Source organism: Dreissena polymorpha, chromosome 8 (assembly GCF_020536995.1).
Source record: "Dreissena polymorpha isolate Duluth1 chromosome 8, UMN_Dpol_1.0, whole genome shotgun sequence".
NCBI lineage: Eukaryota > Metazoa > Mollusca > Bivalvia > Myida > Dreissenidae > Dreissena > Dreissena polymorpha.
The window spans coordinates 26,394,902-26,414,242 of record NC_068362.1 but is presented as its reverse complement, the minus strand read 5'-3'; the positions used below and the strand labels follow the sequence as shown (position 1 = coordinate 26,414,242).

The following is a 19,341-nucleotide window of genomic DNA, read 5'->3' as shown; positions in this document are numbered from 1 at the left end:
TTAGTTATTGTTAAATATGGTCATGACAACTTACTGTGATATCTTATTAAAAAAAATAAATTCTTTACAACGAAAAAATATTAGTCAATTCCTCAAAACATACTTCGGATAAGTACATGACAGTTTGACATCTGGCAAGCCATTTACTTAATATGACTTGTGTACCGCCTTATGCATCGTATGATTACTATTCCGACTATTTGGTATTTTGTCATTTTACGCATGTGCAGCCAGTAAATTTTTGACAGGCGCGCGCCACTTTATTGCCCTAGAGTAATGGGTAATGATAGACGTAACTGTTCATATCATGATTTCATAAACCTCATCTTTACTACTAAAGTTTTGCCGTTGTGCATAGATTTATTGACATGTGTGACCTGTGCACTTGTAAAAATGCGCAAATATGACAAGGCAGACTTTTATATATATGCATTCATAATATAAGAACACGTATCGGTATACTTCAAAATTCAGGTCTTTGCTCCTAATCGAACTACTCAAATAATTCTTATGCGACATCGCATCTTCTGTCCATAGCGTAATTTGCTTCGATGGCACAGGGATAAATTCTCTAACTCATGAGGACGCTAAGGTTATCAGAACCTCGGGCTCGGTATGTCCGAACGCTGATCAGTCAGCCGTGCTCATAAAATATAATTGTAACCCTTAAACAATTATATTTTTAATGCGTACATATCGTTATATTTTAACTGCGCTATACGCGTCAGATCGCATTAAATTCTTACTTAAAATTACTCAAGACCTTCAATATTACCGATATCCTACATATATTTGCAATCAACACAATGACGTATATACATATTTACATAATATTTTTTTTAAGTGTCTGCCCTATTCATATTCGCAATTACCATTACTGTTCTTATTTCCTATTTCTTTCTTTTACAATTCTGAAACTATTTTTAAATTTTCCAATAATTTTATTTATTCGTCCTCTTTAATTTTCTTTATCATTCTAATAAACAAAACCCGCCTTATTTTCATTATTAAAATAATAAACAAAACTGTCTTAAATAATCTAAATTCCTAAATTCTTAATTCTGCCAATGTAAAATACTAGGTAAATTCATTGAATATTTTTTCTATTTGTTCCTTCTTCAAGTTTTTTTATTATATTAATAAATAAAATCATCCACAAATTTTCTTAATTAAAATTATAAACAAAACTGTTTTGAATACTCTTATTTTTCTCGTACATTTTAATTTAATGAAAATTTACAAACATTCTAACAATTTAAAATGTATTGGTATGCAAAAAACCATAAGTCCGTACATAATCCTTTATTCTAACAATACCAAAAATATATAAAAATTCTTTAAATACTCTCTGTGTGTACACCTTTAATTTAATGATTTCCATAACTCATAAAAATAATGTAAAACTCAAATATCTCTTTTTATTCTCAATTCGCCACTATTTATAAAAATGTACCGATAACTGCAAAATTGGCATGATTTTGATATTTGCAAAATTTGTTCGTACATAATTGATTATCATCATTATTATTTTTAACATCTGACTACGTAGAATTCTTTAAAACATTTTTTAAAAATTTCGTTGTCATGACGCCTTTTACTTTTTATTTCTTACTTGATAAAATTTGAAATAAACCCCTGGTTGCCATAATTTATGAAAACACTGACCGTTTTTTCCATCTGTGTTTTTTTTCTCCGTTGGCCCGTGAAAGAAGTGGCACTTCCGTTGATCCTGTGTTGATCCTGTCACTGCGCACCATTAAATGTTACTGTGTAGCGTAATTACTCATCGTTCCTTGATAATACACAGTAACAACTAAAGTTCATTTCTGTTTTGATCGAGATTTATTTCTGTTAAATAATTTCTAACACAACGCTTCCAATGTTCATGAAGTACAATTTTACATCGCGGTGGCCGACATGGCCACCACGTCAAGAAAGCGTGACTACTCTACTCGATTGTCAAACTAGCTCTCCTCTTCATACAACGCAGATGCCAATTTATACAATAATGGACAAATAAATTGGGTGACGGCTGTCTGGATGATTGACTTTAACATGAGTTGAATTACCTGATACGGGATGGCTTTATGTGTGACTTACATATCTTGTGCATATATATGCCAATAATTAAGCGAGACCACGTTTGTTTAACTGCATATATGAAAGTTCACCTGTCATTTAACATGAAAATATACACAAATTAACAGTGCTGCATGTGCTTACCATAGACATAACTAATTAGTGAACCCAGCCATGGGCAATTTGTTGGTGCATTTTTCTTGTCTAATTTGACGATGACATATGATGCCCATTCATGCATTTCTTCATGAAGACAGATATTATGTATTCAGTTACACCGAACAAGGAATATACATGAAATACACCAATTATGCGACAATTTCTTTATCTTTCGTATTGTTATTTCCGTCTTTGGGCAAAAAGAAACTAAGCGTTTATAGTTATTTTTCTATTTGACGCCATGTTTGTTCAAGTTCAATGAACACATGTGTATTGTCGACTGTTTCACGTCCAACACCATCCGTGTATCTGTACTATAAGTAAACCAGTCTACACTGTAAGTATACCAGTCTACATACAAGGTGCTCGCTTCCGCATACGGGTATTCACACGTTCTATAAATTGATATACGGTTTAGCGATCACGACATCGAACGCATTTAGCAATATTTTTTCACTTTTTCTTTACTTGCAAAAAAATTCTAGTGGCTTAAAACTGAACTCGCATTCGGTATTTTTCACTCGCATTTTGCGAGTGTTAATTTCGAGCCCTGCCGGAATTCAATTAAACTTTATGGGAAGCTTCACTACGAAGAGGAGACGTGCATATTATCAGCGGGTTCTGCCGTTCTGGTCGGATGATTTTTCACAGAGTTATGGCCCTTTGAAATTTTCCATTAACTGTACATATAGTGCAACTCTTGTCCGGGCTATTTCTCAGCAACTAAAGACCGGAATTCAATGAAACTTTATGGGAAGCTTCACTACCAAGAAGAGATGTGCATATTATCAGCCGGTTCTGGTCGGATGATTTTTCTCAGAGTTATGGCCCTTTGAAATTTTCCATTGTACATAAAGTGCAATTCTTGTCCGAGCTATTTCTCTGCAACTTATTACTGGAATTCAATGAAACTTGATGGGAAGCTTTACTACCAACAAGAGATGTGCATATTATCAGCCGGTTATGGTCGGATGATTTTTCACAGAGTTATGGCCCTTTGAAATTTTCCATTGTACATAAGTGCAATTCTTGTCCAAGCTATTTCTCAGAAACTTATCACGGGAATTCAATAAAACTTTATGGGAAGCTTCACTACCAACAGGAGATGTGCATATTATCAGCCAGTTATGGTTGGATGATATTTCACAGAGTTATGGCCCTTTGAAATTTTCTATAAACTACATATAGTGCAATTCTTGTCTGGGCTATTTCTCCCCAACTACTGACTGGACTTCAATGAAGCTTTACAGGGTTTTTTTTGGGTTGTAGGGGAAGGGGCCTTTAGCCCTTAGGTTGGGGAAATTTCACGCGCGATTTTCCACTTTTGGGGAAATTTCACGCGTGATTTTCCACTTTTGGGGAAAAATCGCGGGCGTTTTTTCCTTAATAGGGGAAAAATTTTAAGGGTCTTACTTTTACTATTAATTGGGTTAAAAGTACAAAAAAGACCGTTATTTTCTTCATACATCAATATTTGTGGTTAATTTACATGTTATTACATAATTTCAAAGAGGCATTTCCCTTGATCATCTTGGCTGGGACAGACTATGACTGACTTTGTCAAAGTGATCACTTCATGACAGGGACTAACTGTGGCCGGCTGTGCCAGACTGAGTTGACCTTGAAAGGGACTGGCTGTGACAGTTTCAGACCGTTCAGGAACAGACTGCTGCAGTGAACTTACTTTTGTGAAGAAAGCTGAAATTACTGCATTATTCGCAATTTTTTGGGGGCTTTTTCCGGTAATTTCGCTAGTTATGCGACATTTTGCCTTTTTTGGTGACATTTAACGTAAAGCGAGTTGACAGTTATCGTATATCGGCCAAGGGAGGTAATAATTGTCGTAACATTTATACAGTACAGAACGGCGTGTACGGGTTGGGAACCATAATTTGACGGGTACCAAACGGTGTTTTGTACGATTTCAAGCAAATTTGTTGTAAAATTCAATCGTTTTGAACTGTTTTATGGAGGGAAAAAACTTTCGCTTGGGGAATTTTTCGGTCCGGAAAGGGGAAAAAAGTAGCCTAGATTGCTTGGGGAAGACGCCGATATTCGGCGTCTGTTATATTAGGTAAAAAAACCCTGCTTTATGGGAAGCTTAACTACCGCTTGAGGAGATGGGCATGTTATAAGTGGGTTCTGGTTAGATGATTTACTTAGAGAGTTATGGCCCTTCGAAATTTTTAAGTTGCTAAACCATCCATCGTATAATTTTGTCCAAAGTTATGCCCCTCAAGACGTTTCCTTTTATCTGAATATATAGTGCAATATTGTGACAAAAAAAAACTTTGGGGAGCATCAAGAGTGTCTCTGACGGTTTCTTGTTTCCTTTGTCTATGAGTCCAAACCAGAACCTGCCTTTTAAACGTCCGTGCATTCAGAAATGTATGAGCCAGAGTGCTAAGTAAATGAATAAACAAGCAATAGTTTTTCTCTTATTAAGTTGTTGTGTTTTCTTTGTTCAGTAAAATAAAATAAATACAACACCCATACAGGTTGATAAAAGTGGGTTAGGTTAACATAACCATTCTCGGGTAAACATTATGTTGTTATTACCCTGTATGGGGTGTGATACATGTTTTTATATACTAGTATGTTTAAAAATAAACTTGCAATGTAGCTTCAAGCATTATAAAGTAATATAAGATAAACTTGAATTATATTTTCAAATAGTATAAAGTAATAAATAGTAAGATGCTCATTTATAAATGGTGACATACATTTTTGAATCTCCTGTTGCTTCTAGTAAGTTCTACTCACGTGTTTTCATAGTAGCAACAACATGTTTCCTATTCAATAATACAATATAAAAAATGCTGGTTGGGACCAAATACAATTACATTATTTTTAAGCAGTAAGCATTAAAAATAATAGCATTTTATCCAAGGCCATGTGTAAAAGCCAATAATAAAATGCACAATATCACTTAACAATGTTTGACAGGAAGAAATTCGTTTGAGATTACCCCTGGTTTACTTCATGTCTGTTTCGGAACTGACACCTGTGGCAGTGAGTCATTTTCGTGACTCTAAATTCACAGTTTAACTGAAAATGTATAAACCTTATTGTTTTCTTATTTCCCGATAAATTACCTTCAAATCAATACCAAGATTGCTTACCATGGACAATCCATTATAGAAGAAAACGTGTCCTAATTTCTGATGACCAATCGCCCAGACAAGATTTTGCCACCATTCGAAAATATGTCTGCGAGCGTTTCGAGAATTCAGATTGTTTACATTTGTCTATTTTCTTCCGGTTTGTTAAATAATCATCAAATATTAAGGTGTATGGCTGTACAATTTGTTCAATCAAAAGTGTTCAGACTTTTTTTCTGTGTTGAATGAAATGTAATTTGTTGCGGAACTGGCAATTTTTTGGAACTGACGACCTGACTGTAGCTCATGCAACCACAGGGATCTTAAAGCGGGTATATACGATTTTTATATGTGCTGAATTGTAAAATATTGATACAAATATGTTATAATAACACACAATATGCAAGAAAAATGATACATTTAAGACGAATTTCATAAAATACAGCAAATACAAATTAGCGCCCCGAGCCGATTGTGACGAAGATAATTCGTAATTATTTTCCTACAATAACCAATGCATTCGTCTTTTTAGTAAGTGTTCGTGTGTCGTATGAATCGATATCGCTGCAGGAATTTCAAATGAACCGTTAAACTAAATTAAGATTCACGTCGTACATGCATGATATACATGCTGGCGAATTCGACTGTACAGCCTTTTTCGATTTCAGAATTAAATATCTGGCTTATTTAGCATTTTTCGACACATGTTCTTCTTAACTTTTATTTTAGTTTATATTGAAATATATGTATAATAGGTTTTTACACATTTGATATTAATAAATAAATATTTGACAAGATCGTATATACCCGCTTTAAAGGAAAATACTTTACATGCTATAACAGTTTACAAGGGATACAACTGTCAAATTTTCTGAACAACACCATGGTCTGAACAAAAGCAAAATATTCGCTTCCAAAAGCAATAATTGCACCAAATAAACTGTATAATAACAGCCAAGACATTTATCTTTCAGAATATAAATATCTTTATACTAGTAAATGTGTAAATAGTTTTGTTTGAAAGGGAAGTTCATGAAAAATGTCAAATTTACGAACTTGGACAGATGTGTGCACAACCGATTCGACACATTTTGTTCCATAATTTAATAATACTGAGAAGTTGAGCTAATTCTAAAAGACAATTTATGAATCAAAGTAGACAACTTTTATGATGGCATGTAACTGCATATGTGTAAAAACAACCAAAATATTAAATTGTTTATATTATCTACAATCTTCATGCATGTGTATGCAATTTGTAAAGTAAAGTTACATGAAACGTGATTGGCTAGCTGTTTACTGCTGTGGAGAACTAACCAATCAAATCACATGTTTGAAATGTAGGTAGTTTATTATCTAAAATGAAAGTAAACTATTGTTATTGTGGCATTGAAGCTGTTTTGTACGAATTTCCAGCAAACAATCACATTTAATTGTTGTATATATGCTATATTAAACTATGAAAAGAAACTATCCAAATAATATGTACCTTCAAAAGAGCTTAATTTGAAAGGAATATGGAAATACAAACTAGAATAATCAATTTTCAGTTGTGCCCACCTGTGTCCAAAATAAGGATTTTGGAGCTTTTAAGCTCGACTTTTCGAAGAACAATGAGAGCTATTCTACTCGCCCCGGCATCGGCGTTGGTTAAAGTTTTTTATAAACTCAAATAACTTTAACACTATCAAAGATAATTAACTCAAACTTGGAATACTTCTTTATGGCAACAAGACAATTGTGTAGGTCAAGGTGCATAACTCTGTCAGCATTATTTTTAAAGTTATGCCCCTTTTTATACTTAAAAATTGAAAATTTGGTTAAGTTTTGTGTTTAGGTCCACTTTATTCCTAAAGTATCAAAGTGTTTGCTTTCATACAAATGTACTTGCAAAACTTACTAACTCCCGGTATTATAAGGGGACTGTGCAGGCAAAGTTATGTAACTCTGACTGGCATTTTGACAGAATTATGGCCCCTTTTATACTTAGAAAATTCAAAATTTGGTTAAGTTTTGTGTTTTGGTCCATTTTACTCCCGAAGTATCATAGCTATTGCTTTCAGACTTGGAACACTCGCTAACTATCATAAGGGGACTGTACAGGACAAGTTTCATAACTCTGGTTGGCATTTTGACGGAATTATGGCCGTTTTTTGACATGCTAAATTTTGTGTTTAGATGCTTTTTACTTCTAAAGTATCAAGGCTATTGCTTCCAAACTTGAAATACTTTCTTACTATCATATTTAGAATCAGATTTGATTCATACTTTGACAAAACAACACTTACCTGACATACCACAATGGACTCGACCCAAACCATCCCCCACGCCCCACCCCAGAATCCCCCCCCCCCAAAAAAAAATTTTTTTTCCCCCTTTTTTATGGAAGGAGGGCATATGGTGATCGCACTTTCCGTCTGTCCGTCGGCCTGTCTGTCTGCCCATCACACTTTGCGTTTAGGTTTCGAAAAATGCTCATAACTTCTATGTTGCTTCAGATGTAACCTTCATACATGTATTTGGTATGCATGTGTATATGGACAAGGCCTTTCCATACGCACACAAATTTTGACCCCTTTGACCTTGACCTTGAACTGAAGGTCCGCGTTCAGGTTTCGAAAAATGCTCATAACTTCTATCAAAGCGTTTATCTGGGGCGTATGTCATCCTATGGAGACAGCTCTTGTATTATTTTATTTTTGAAAGACCGTCCAACCATCCCACACAAGCTTTTTCTATCAAACTTTAAATATAATCTTATTAGTTTATTTTATGTCTTTACAAATGTTCAATAGATTGTAATGAAAATACCTGAACTCAGAATCGTCTATAATGTACCACTCCTCTAAAACATAAGCAATCAATATGTTTCAATTATGGTCCTCTTCTAGTTAGAATATGACTATATTACCTTGACCTTATTGAATATGAACAACTTCCACATGATGGCTTATGTTAAACTGTCAAGCACTGGAAAAGTCAAGCGTCTTCTGTCAGCTCTTGTTTATAAAGAAGGAATGCAGTACAGAATGATCATGGAGGTCTGCATTGCCTTTTTATGCTAATTTGGTGTTACCTAGGAATTGTTGCATAATTGGCGTAACCAGGTGGTTATAGAATACCAATGCAATTGTGGGTCAGAGCAAAACCATTTTGTCAAATCAAATCAACAATAAACAACACTGTTATAAAGGAATTTTGTTTAAAAAGTGATACATATTGCTTCATTAAGGTGTTTGTTGATTGGCATGAAATGTTGTACCAATACAATGACAAAAGCTAAAAAAGACACACTTGTTAAAAACAACCAATAATCTGATATCACGTAAGATGCATTATAACAGTTGTATTAGTTCAGGTAAACCTTTATTGTACCCTACCGGTTTCACCGGAGGGGACTTATGGTTTTCGCTCTGTGTGTCCGTCGGTCCGTCTGTCCGTCAGTCTGTCACACTTTTCTGGATCCTGCGATAACTTTGAAAGTTCTTCATATTTTTTCATGAAACTTGAAACATGGACAAATGGCAATATGGAGATTATGCACGTCATTTCATTTTGTTCCTACTTCAAGAATTCTGGTTGCTATGGCAACAAATAGACTAGAAATACTGCTGAAAATGGTGAATTCTGCATACTTTTCTGGATCCTGCGATAACATTAAAAGTTCTTCATATTTTTTCATGAAACTTGAAACATGAATAGATGGCAATATGGACATTATGCATGTCAATTCATTTTCTTCCTACGTCAAAAATTGTGGTTGCTATAGCAACAAATATATATAAAAAAATCTGACAATGGTGGAGCCGGTAGGGGACATATATTGCTTGGCAATAGTCTTGTTTAAATTGTCTTTGTACGTGAATCCAACATCAATCTGTGAAATTGTAAAGTTATTCAATAAGCTTTATAAAAATTATACATAAGAATCAAGATTTAATTATAATCTGATATAAGAACAGTACAAAAACTTTTCTAAGTTTCAAGTGCAAAAGATATGGTATAATGACATTGTAACAGCTTATTTATCATTGTTTAGGTATTTAATATTGTTACATAATTGCTACTCCCAGACAATTAAATATGGGTACTTTGTAAATTAAATACCATTGTATTAAACTTTGACAGTTGCATTAAGTATAGTAATTGACTACACTTCCTCTGGTTAAAACTCACCTCAGACCAGTTGAAAACTGACCTAGACATTATAATTGTCATTTATATCTCAACAATGTATTTTTCACATGTATACATACATGTAGACCTGTCAAACTCTACTGCCACAATTGCCTTTGGCAATAATTAATGTTAATTATATGTTCTTGAGAATTAATTGGGCTTCTCTTGTCATATTGTCATGATGACACCTGGGAGAAAACTTAGTATGTAAGGACATGTTAAATCATTTGGGAGCAAAAGAAATATCTTCTTGAAAACATTGTGGCATCTGCTGTCCGTGTTATACTTCAGGTAGGACATTTTATCTAATTATTATTTTCTTTTAAGTTAAAATAACATTTTACTATTGTTTAAAGTGATAAATTATTTATTTCCTATTTGGCAATTTTATTAATTAAATTTGTGCACATGATATATTTATTAGTAACTTAAATAAAAAAATTAACTATTATAAATATTTCATTATTTCTGTTCATTGATGTAACTCTTTTTATGAAAACTTATGTGTGTAATTAATAGTTAATTTTTATATTAATTCCTTTTATGGTATATAAATTGTGCACTAGTTTTACAATTTGCATACATACACATGTATACAGCTCAAAATGGCTCTATCCTGTAGGTGTTAAGAGAGCAAAAATGGACCATGACTGAAACCTTTACTTCACAAGGGATTCAACCTGCAAAAAATATGAATCCACCCACCAAATGAACCTACAGTGGGAGAGTGTTACTTTCGGACAGGTCTCCATTGAACAGGCTAACAAAACAGACAGTTATTTTCCTACCAGTAGTTCAGGCAATGGTTCTGTACTTCTGAATATATTGGCTATGAATCCTGCTGAGCAGTGTCCATTCATTGAAAGCCATGCATCTGTGCCTTGAAATATCAATGCTGACTATTCAAGTGTGGAGACAATTCCACCCCACTGACTGAGTCCGTCTGATGTTTCCAAAAAAAGGTGATGACCAACTTTTGTTGTGACGCTGATATGCCCTGCCCTCTGAGAATGATGATGATGATGCAGTCCAAGGAAGTGATGGCATGGCAGTCATAAATGTTCTGCTCTGAAGTTTCTCAGACAAAATTGATCTGATGTTTGACCTTGGAAGTGTCAATAAACATTGTGAAATCTCTGCTTTCAAAGGAAACTCATCAGTTCTTTTAACACCAACATTAAATGCGGCTGGTATTATAATTGATAAAAGAATTTTTTTGGATTCTCATAATGTTGCCTTTTTGAATCCCAAGGTAATGGATATTAAATCAGTTCTCTCCACTTTGGACACAGACACATTGCATGGCAGGGGGCCTCATGGGGATATTTATTTCCCAAATCGGGGGATCATGCCATCCGTTGTTTCCCCTAAAGTTTCTTTAGTTGACAGGCAGACTTCAAATTCTGGCCAAACAACTTATCTGCCAAGCCTTTCACCTCAGAGTTCACAACCCCAATACTACCAGCAACATCCACCACAACTGGTAACCACAGCAAAGAGCCCGCAAGGTGTGTTTGAAGAAATACAGGATTTAGGTGATCAAATCCTGGAGGAACACAGGTTGAAGGCTTTAAGCGAGTTACAACTTTGCCAAATTGGTTGTCAACATGTTATGTTAGACTTTGAAAACGAGCAGATTATTCCAAGTTTACCATATCCTGCAACTGATTTGACTCCTGACCATAATTTTGCTTTTGAACATGAGGCAAATGATGTGAGCACTTCAACCGTTCAGGTTTTACCTATGAGGGTAAATCCTTCAATAACTGGAAGTCCAGTGACAGCTGCCTGTTCTGAAACCACTGATGCTAGGGGAAAATGGGATTGTGGTGATAAATCAATTAAAATGAACTTTCCTACAAATCAGTCCATTGGTTTGTCAAGTGATGTAACATACAGTATGGACCAAAAATATAAAATATTACCAGTGGATGATCCACATGTTCCGATGCCTTTAATCAGCTGTGATTCAAACGAAGATCTGTCACAATTCATTATTGAAAGTCAGACCAATGAAATGCCTTTGTCAATGAGTTATACCATTTTTAATTTGGCAGAAGTTTCTGTGACATCTGAGGAAGTGAATTCAAATCTGGCAACTGCTTCTGGTGAATGTTCTTCTGTTGACTTTGAAGAAATATTTATTGAAAGAAACCAAAAGAAAAGCAAGAGCTACAATTCAACTCTTTTGGCACCAAAGAGGGTTTGTGGTCAAGGTTCATCCAAAGGCTTAGTCAAGTCTAGGTATGCTGCAAAAACAATAGTCCCCCTTTTTCTAAAACCAGCTAAGAGGAAATTGGACAAAACAGGTGACCTAGTAAGTGCTAAGAGAGTGAAAAAAGCCAAGACACTTGAAAAGGACAAGACTAAATACCTTCTTCCAGAGGGGAACCTAGCCAGCTGTATGAACCTAGAACCTTCAGATAATGACCACTTTCTGTACTGTGGAGAATGCAACAAAGAGTTTGAAGGGGACTGTCCTGTGCATGGACCATACAACTTCATACAGGATAAAGAGGTGCCAGACGGGGACACCTGTAGAGCTGATCATACTCTTCCAGATGACCTTGAAATTAAAACCTCAAAACTATTTGGAGCTGGTCTTGGAGTATTTTCAAAAGTTGGACTGGAATCCAGGATCATGTTTGGACCGTATAGGGGCGATACCATCTCTGACAACCATAAATCAGGATATTGCTGGCAGATCTATAAGGAAGGCAAAGCGAGCCACTGTGTGGATGCCCAGAACAAGGCCACCTCTAACTGGATGAGATACGTTAACTGTGCAATGACAGAGGCAGATCAGAACCTTGTAGCATTCCAGTACAAAGGAGGCATCTATTACTGCACATTCAAGCCAGTTTCACCAGGAGAAGAACTGCTTGTCTATTATGGATATCAATACGCCAGAGAACTTGGCATCACCAGAGACAAGAACTTGCTCTTCAGACCTAAATATGTCAATGGAGAAGGTAGTGACATTTTACAAACTGTCATGGAACAGCAATTAAAAAATGCAATATTACAGAAGAAGAAGAATATAGAAAACACAGATGAAAAGGAGTACAATGGTGTGGTGTGGAATAATACTAGTAAGAACAGTAGTAACTTGAAGACACTCATGAGGATACATGCTGGAGAGAGACTGTACATGTGTGGGGTGTGTCGTAATACATTCAACCAGAGTAGTATGTTGAAGACACACATGAGGATACATACAGGAGAGAAACCATACAAGTGTGAGGTGTGTGGCTATGCTTGTAGCCATAGTGGTAACTTGAAGACTCACATGAGGATACATACAGGAGAGAAACCATACAAGTGTGAAGTGTGTGGCTATGCTTGTAGCCATAGTGGTATCTTGAAGACTCACATGAGGATACATACAGGAGAGAAACCATACAAGTGTGAGGTATGTGGTTTTGAATGTAACCAGGGTGGTTCCTTGAAGACACACATGAGGATACATGGAGGAGAGAGACTGTACAAGAATTTGGTGTGTGGTAATACATACAACCAGAGTGGTCACTTGAAGACTCACATGTTGAAGACTCACATGAGGATACATTCAGGAGAGAAACCATACAAGTGTGGGGTGTGTGGTTATGAATGTAACCATGGTAGTCACTTGAAGAGACACTTGAGGATACATACAGGAGAGAAACCATACAAGTGTGAGGTGTGTTGTTATACATTCAACCAGAGTAGTATGTTGAAGACACACATGAGGATACATACAGGAGAGAAACCATACAAGTGTGAGGTGTGTGGCTATGCTTGTAGCCGTAGTGGTAACTTGAAGACACACATGAGGATACATACAGGAGAGAAACCATACAAGTGTGAGGTGTGTTGTTATACATTCAACAAGAGTAGTATGTTGAAGACACACATGAGGATACATACAGGAGAGAAACCATACAAGTGTGAAGTGTGTGGCTATGCTTGTAGCGATGGTGGTAACTTGAAGACTCACATGAGGATACATACAGGAGAGAAACCATACAAGTGTGAGGTGTGCGGTTATGAATTTAACCGGAGTAATAGCTGGAAGACTCACATGAGGATACATACAGGAGAGAAACCATACAAGTGTGAGGTGTGCGGTTATGAATGTAACCATGGTGGTCACTTGAAGAGACACATGAGGATACATACAGGAGAGAAACCATACAAGTGTGGGGTGTGTGGTTTTGAATGTTACCAAGGTGGTTCCTTGAAGACACACATGAGGATACATGGAGGAGAGAGACTGTACAAGTGTGAGGTGTGTGGTAATGCATTCAACCAGAGTAGTATGTTGAAGACACACATGAGAATACATACAGGAGAGAAACCATAGAATCGTGAGGTGTGCGGTTATACATGTCCTTGAGGAGACACTTGAGGAGGATACAAGCAGACTAGAGACTATAAATCTTTTAGGTGTGTGCTTATGAGTGCAACTTAGGTGATACCTTGAAAATACACATGAGGATACATACTAGAGCTGTACACATATTGTGTGGTTATGCATGTAACCAGAGAGGGAGCTTGAAGACACGTAGAGAATGCATACATGAGAGAGAGAGAGAGAGCACGAGTGTGGGATGTGTGGTTATGCATGTAATCAGAGTGTTACCTGTATTCTCCATCAAATGATACTGCAGATGATTGGTGTTTTAGATGCTTATCGTAGTCTGGAAGACACGCAAAAGCAAAGTGAAAAATATTAAGCATAAATAATTATATAGAAAATTTAGCATTGCTTAGTGACACTTTACTTAGTAATTTTCTGTGTGATAGATATTTTAAACTTTAAACTTAATTAGTAAACACTTAAATAATCATGACTTTGTGAGTTGCTTTTTCCCGTTTTCCAAACTACTGACTGCGTCTCAAACACAATTAATCAGCAACAGCATAACACATGCCTTGAAATCATATTGGTAAATAACGTGTATACATGTCTTTTTGTTGGGAATCTTTGTTTTTCAAACCCCTAACTGAGTTATTGCCCTTGAATAAGCATAACAGATCTCATTCAGCAATGGCCTCATTATAAATAGTGTTTGCATATTGGAGAATTGTAATTAAGACTTAATACAGACGGGATATATTCATTAGTTATCCAAGGTGCACTTTTTAACCATCTTATTATTGTTTCATCTTGTTTACAATTTATAGGTTGAATATGTGTTCCATGTTTTTTGTTGTTCTATTGTTTTCTTGTCAGTGTGCTTTTATATTTTTATAATTCAGATAATAATAATTCAGTACCTGTAAAACATATGCAGATATGTTAAAGCAAGTTATAATTCAATATAATGTATGATGAACAAACAAAGGTTTGCTTTCATTTTACAGCTAGTTCTGAAAATAAAAGTATTAAACATGTTTACTTCCCTTTATTGTTTAATTAAAAAAAATATTGCAAAAGCCCAAACGGATTATGTGTCCAGTTTGTGTGAAAATATATCTTAATTACATCATACTGTATCCTGAATTACCTCATGGGACTCCAGTGTAAATTGCCAAATAGATTTCAGTGATGTTGATGTACATTCACTAAGTGAATTGATTTTCTTATTGCAGATACTAGGGAAATTTCAAATTAGTGGTGTACTGTTTTAAATTTTGAGCATTAAAACGGTTTAATGGATAACTTGTTCATCAAGTTCACAAAATGATTCTTAATTTTGTGCGAAACTGTTTCCAACATTTGATTTCTGCAGACAGCTTGCAGTTTTTAGAGGTATAGGTTTAATTGATGTCATTAGTTGGAAAGTATTTAACTGGTAAAAAATATTGTTGTTTCAAAAGGAAATATGATTGCAAGGTCATTATGGTCATTTTGATGTTTTGTTTAGAAAAAACAATTAAATGTATAAAAGTGGGGTGTCTGTGTATTGTAAATGAATAAAGCACCTTCATGCACAGATTTTTTTATGTTGTTGTTTTTTCAACATGATTTTTATACGCCCGTATAAAATACGGGACGTATTATGTGAAACCCCTTGGCGGGCGGGCGGGCGGCGGGCGGAAGGCATCACTTTGTCCGGACTCTAATTCAAATTGTATTCATCCGATCTTCACCAAACTTGGTCAGCAGTTGCATCTAGTTGATATCTAGGCCAAGTTCGAATATGGGTCATGCCGGGTCAAAAACTAGGTCATAGGGTCAATAAGTGCATTTTCAAAGGGGCCACTTTGTCCGGACTCTATTTCAAATTGTATTCATCCGATCTTCACCAAACTTGGTCAGCAGTTGCATCTAGTTGATATATAGGCCAAGTTCGAATATGGGTCATGCCGGGTCAAAAACTAGGTCATAGGGTCAATTAGTGCATTTTCAACGGCGCCACTTTGTCTGGACTCTAATTCAAATTGTATTCATCCGATCTTCACCAAACTTGGTCAGTAGTTGCATCTAGTTGATATCTAGGTCAAGTCCGAATATGGGTCATGCTGTGTCAAAAACTAGGTCAAAGGGTCAATTAGTGCATTTTACTTTGTCCGGACTCTAATTCAAATTGTATAAATCTTATCTTCACCAAACTTGGTCAGTAGTTGCATCTAGTTGATATCTAGGCCAAGTTCGAATATGGGTCATGCCAGGTAAAAAACTAGGTCATAGGGTCAATTAGTCCATTTTCAACAGCGCCACTTTGTCCGGACTCTTATTCAAATTGTATTCATCCGATCTTTACCAAACTTGGTCAGTAGTTGCATCTAGTCATCTGATCTTCACCGAATTTAGTCAGATGTTACATCTAAATGTTATCTAGGTCAAGTTCAAATATGGGTCATGTGGGTCAATAACTAGGTCTCGAGGTCACTTAGTGCATTTCAAGCATTGAGCATGGTGTCCAAAACCTTTGAACGGGCGTATCTTGTGACAGTTTGGCACTCTTGTTTATTTAAGTAACAATAGAGAGAAAATAAGGGGGGCAATGACCGTTACTTGAGTAAGGGTTTTAAAAACTTTGTCTGCGGCTGCCTAGTTTGTCTTCTGTTTTTATGCCCCCAAAGGGCGGCATATAGTTGTTTAACTGTCCGTCTGTCTGACTGAAAACTTTAACATTTCCCATAACTTTTGCAATATTGAAGATAGCAACTTGATATTCGGCATGTGTGTATCTCATGGACCTGCACATTTTGAGTGGTGAAAGGTCATCCTTCAAGGTCAAAGGTCAAATATATGGCTTCAAAGCGCAGTAGGAGGCATTGTGTTTCTGACAAACACATCTCTTGTTTAATTGTTGAAAATATGGCTGCTTCAACTTTTACTTGGAAAATATTAAAACCTGATGATAAAACTGATATAAGACGGTCTTCTATATAAAAATATAAACAAAGTAATGCACTTATTATTTCTGATCCATTTCATTTTCAGCTTATTTCATAACAATCATTTGCAGTCATGACCATAATAGCTCACTGTCTACACGTAGCTCAGATGTGCTTTAACTTCTTGGCTTCCATTTGGTCTGCAATTTAAGCTGTTGAATTTTGATTTCCTGAGTAAGGAAATGCTTGCAGACTCACAATGCAATACTGTTTAGTGTTGCAGTAGATATAAAATTAAAAGCTTTGCTGTATCAAAGAATTTGCAACTGAGCTCAGCTGGTAATTTATTGCCCAGTTTGGCTATCACCATGGCAAAAAAACTTAAGTGGACCAGAATTTGTAGAGCCTGTGGCTAAAAACACAAGCAGAAGAAATTTATTTAAGTAATTTTTTTATCAAACACAAGAATCCATACTGGTATATGGTGGTTTTGCTATCACACAGGTTGGATTGATTTTCCTGAATTGTGGCAAATGCAGATATCAGTGTAAAATAAGTTTGTGTTGGTTGCTAACAACAAACAAGAGTGTGTTTTTTCGTTATTTTTGAAAAATTGCATACATATTTGACTAAAATTAGAAAATTGGTGTTGTTTTTTTTTTGCTAATAAATACTTTAAAATTGAGAATGAAAGTGTTTTCAATGATTAATTTACTGAAGTTTAAATAATACAGCTGGATAGGGAGATGAATTAAAAGTTAAGATTTCTTACAAATAAAATTATAATCATTATTTTTGTGTCCCCGGTAGGGTGGCATATAGCTGTTCGACTGTCCGTCCGCAATTCTGTTCAGCATTCCGTTTTTCTGAGATTTTTTAAGCAATGCTTTCAGATATTTAGCTGATTTTTGGTATGTGAGTCATCATATGTAAATGACCTACAGAATGATGAAGCATGAGTTTTGTTCCTGTCTATGGAATTTTGGCGAAGTTATGGGTCTTGGACTTTAAAATTTTCTCTATACTAGCCATTTTCCGAAAGTTTTTTACACAACAGTTTCAGATATTTATCTGATTTTTGGTATTTGGGTCTACATACATGACATACAGATGAAGTGACTTTGTGAGATTTGTTCCAGTCCGTTGATTTTTGGCAAAGTTATGGGCCTTTGACTAAACCCTTTTGTCTAAAATAGCTTCTATGCCGTTTCAAAGCACAGTAGAGGGGCATTATGTTTCACAAACACAGGTCTTTCTTATTTAATTTTTTGGAAACCTTCCATTAGGAATATAAAGGCATATTAGCCCGTCATTAAAAAAAATTAGATTGGGAATGGCGCTGGATTTCAGCTCCAAATATGACCCCCACCCACCCCCAAAACCACTAAACAAACACATTTCTTTTTACATATATAAAAATATAAGCCTTCCTTTATCAGACCACTATACACTTTTGTTTAAAGATTTCTTAAGCAAAAACTTAGCCAACCCTTAGTATGTCAACATTTGAAATCATGCAAAACAAATAAACCCTGACTGTGACTAAAGATGAGTGTATGTATTACAGCTGGCTCCCCATCTGTCCATGCAGGAAGAGTTTGTGTACCACTGGAAGGCCATCACCTCCTTCTTCATTGACAACAAAGGTAGGGGGAATAAAGCTGTTATCATGGGTCACTGTTTATGAAGATATATGGAATAATGTTATGAGTCATTGTACATGTATCTGAAGGTACGTGTATTATTAGTCACACTGTTAGTAAATGATGGTGAATGGGATATTTCATACCATACGAGAGCAAGCTCCAGTATGGTATGAAATTACTGAGGGTATATATCCCATGCACCAACAGTGTAACAATTATATCTACTCAATTACTCAGGGTGTATGGAAATTAATCGGGGTGTATGGAAAATACACCATAGGCATGTGACTGCCTTTAGCCAATTGGATTAGGTCATTTTTGTAGGAGGTGAGATATAAGATAAAGCCGTAATCATGGGTTACTGTTTTAATATGGGGAATAATGGTGTCATGAGTCGTTGTATCTGAAGGTTCATGTACATGTATTAGAAATTATGCTATCAATGGTCACTGTATATGAAGGGATGAGTTCATGTTTTGAATATTGCAAGTCAATGATATCCCTTATGGATTGCAATTGAAGCAGAATTATGCTTTTTGTCCCCTACCGGTGAAACTGGAGGGGACTTATGGTTTGCGCTTTGTGCTACAGTCTGTCTGTCAGTCCGTCACACTTTTCTGGATCCTGCGATAACTTTAAAAGTTCTTCATATTTTTTCATGAAACTTGAAACATGGACAGATGGCAATATGGAGATTATGCACGTCAATTCATTGTGTTCCTACGTCAAGAATTCTGGTTGCTATGGCAACAAATATATTAAAAAAATAAAAAAATACTGACAATGGTGCAGTTTCAACGGTAGGGGACCATATTGCTTGGCAATCTCATGTTTATAATAGCACTTTGAAATTCAATCACTTTGGACATCTTTTTGTAATATCCCTTGCATTATTTTCACTCAAAATT

The 19,341-nt window shown here is 35.6% G+C and overlaps 2 protein-coding genes across 5 annotated transcripts in view; both read left to right on the top strand.

The window, feature by feature from the left end:
- LOC127841506 (FHF complex subunit HOOK interacting protein 2A-like) overlaps nt 1-19,341 on the top strand; it is a 57,571-nt gene that overhangs the window by 3,624 nt on the left and 34,606 nt on the right. For 2 of the 3 annotated variants that reach the window (XM_052370378.1, XM_052370375.1), the window contains exon 2: nt 18,355-18,433. In XM_052370378.1, the coding sequence (XP_052226338.1) occupies nt 18,355-18,433 (79 nt within the window). Of the gene's footprint in view, nt 1-5,204; nt 5,251-18,354; nt 18,434-19,341 lie in introns of those variants that run through there. The other variant, XM_052370376.1, reaches the window with a different exon arrangement.
- On the top strand, nt 10,090-15,467 carry LOC127841505 (histone-lysine N-methyltransferase PRDM9-like). Of its 2 annotated transcripts, XM_052370374.1 has the most exons (2): nt 10,090-12,846; nt 12,931-15,467. In XM_052370374.1, exons 1-2 carry the CDS (start codon nt 10,615-10,617, stop codon nt 13,858-13,860), a joined length of 3,162 nt encoding a protein of 1,053 aa, XP_052226334.1. In that variant the 5' UTR covers nt 10,090-10,614; the 3' UTR covers nt 13,861-15,467. The 2 variants fall into 2 exon arrangements, with proteins under 2 accessions (XP_052226334.1, XP_052226333.1); XM_052370373.1 differs by having other exon boundaries at nt 10,090-15,467.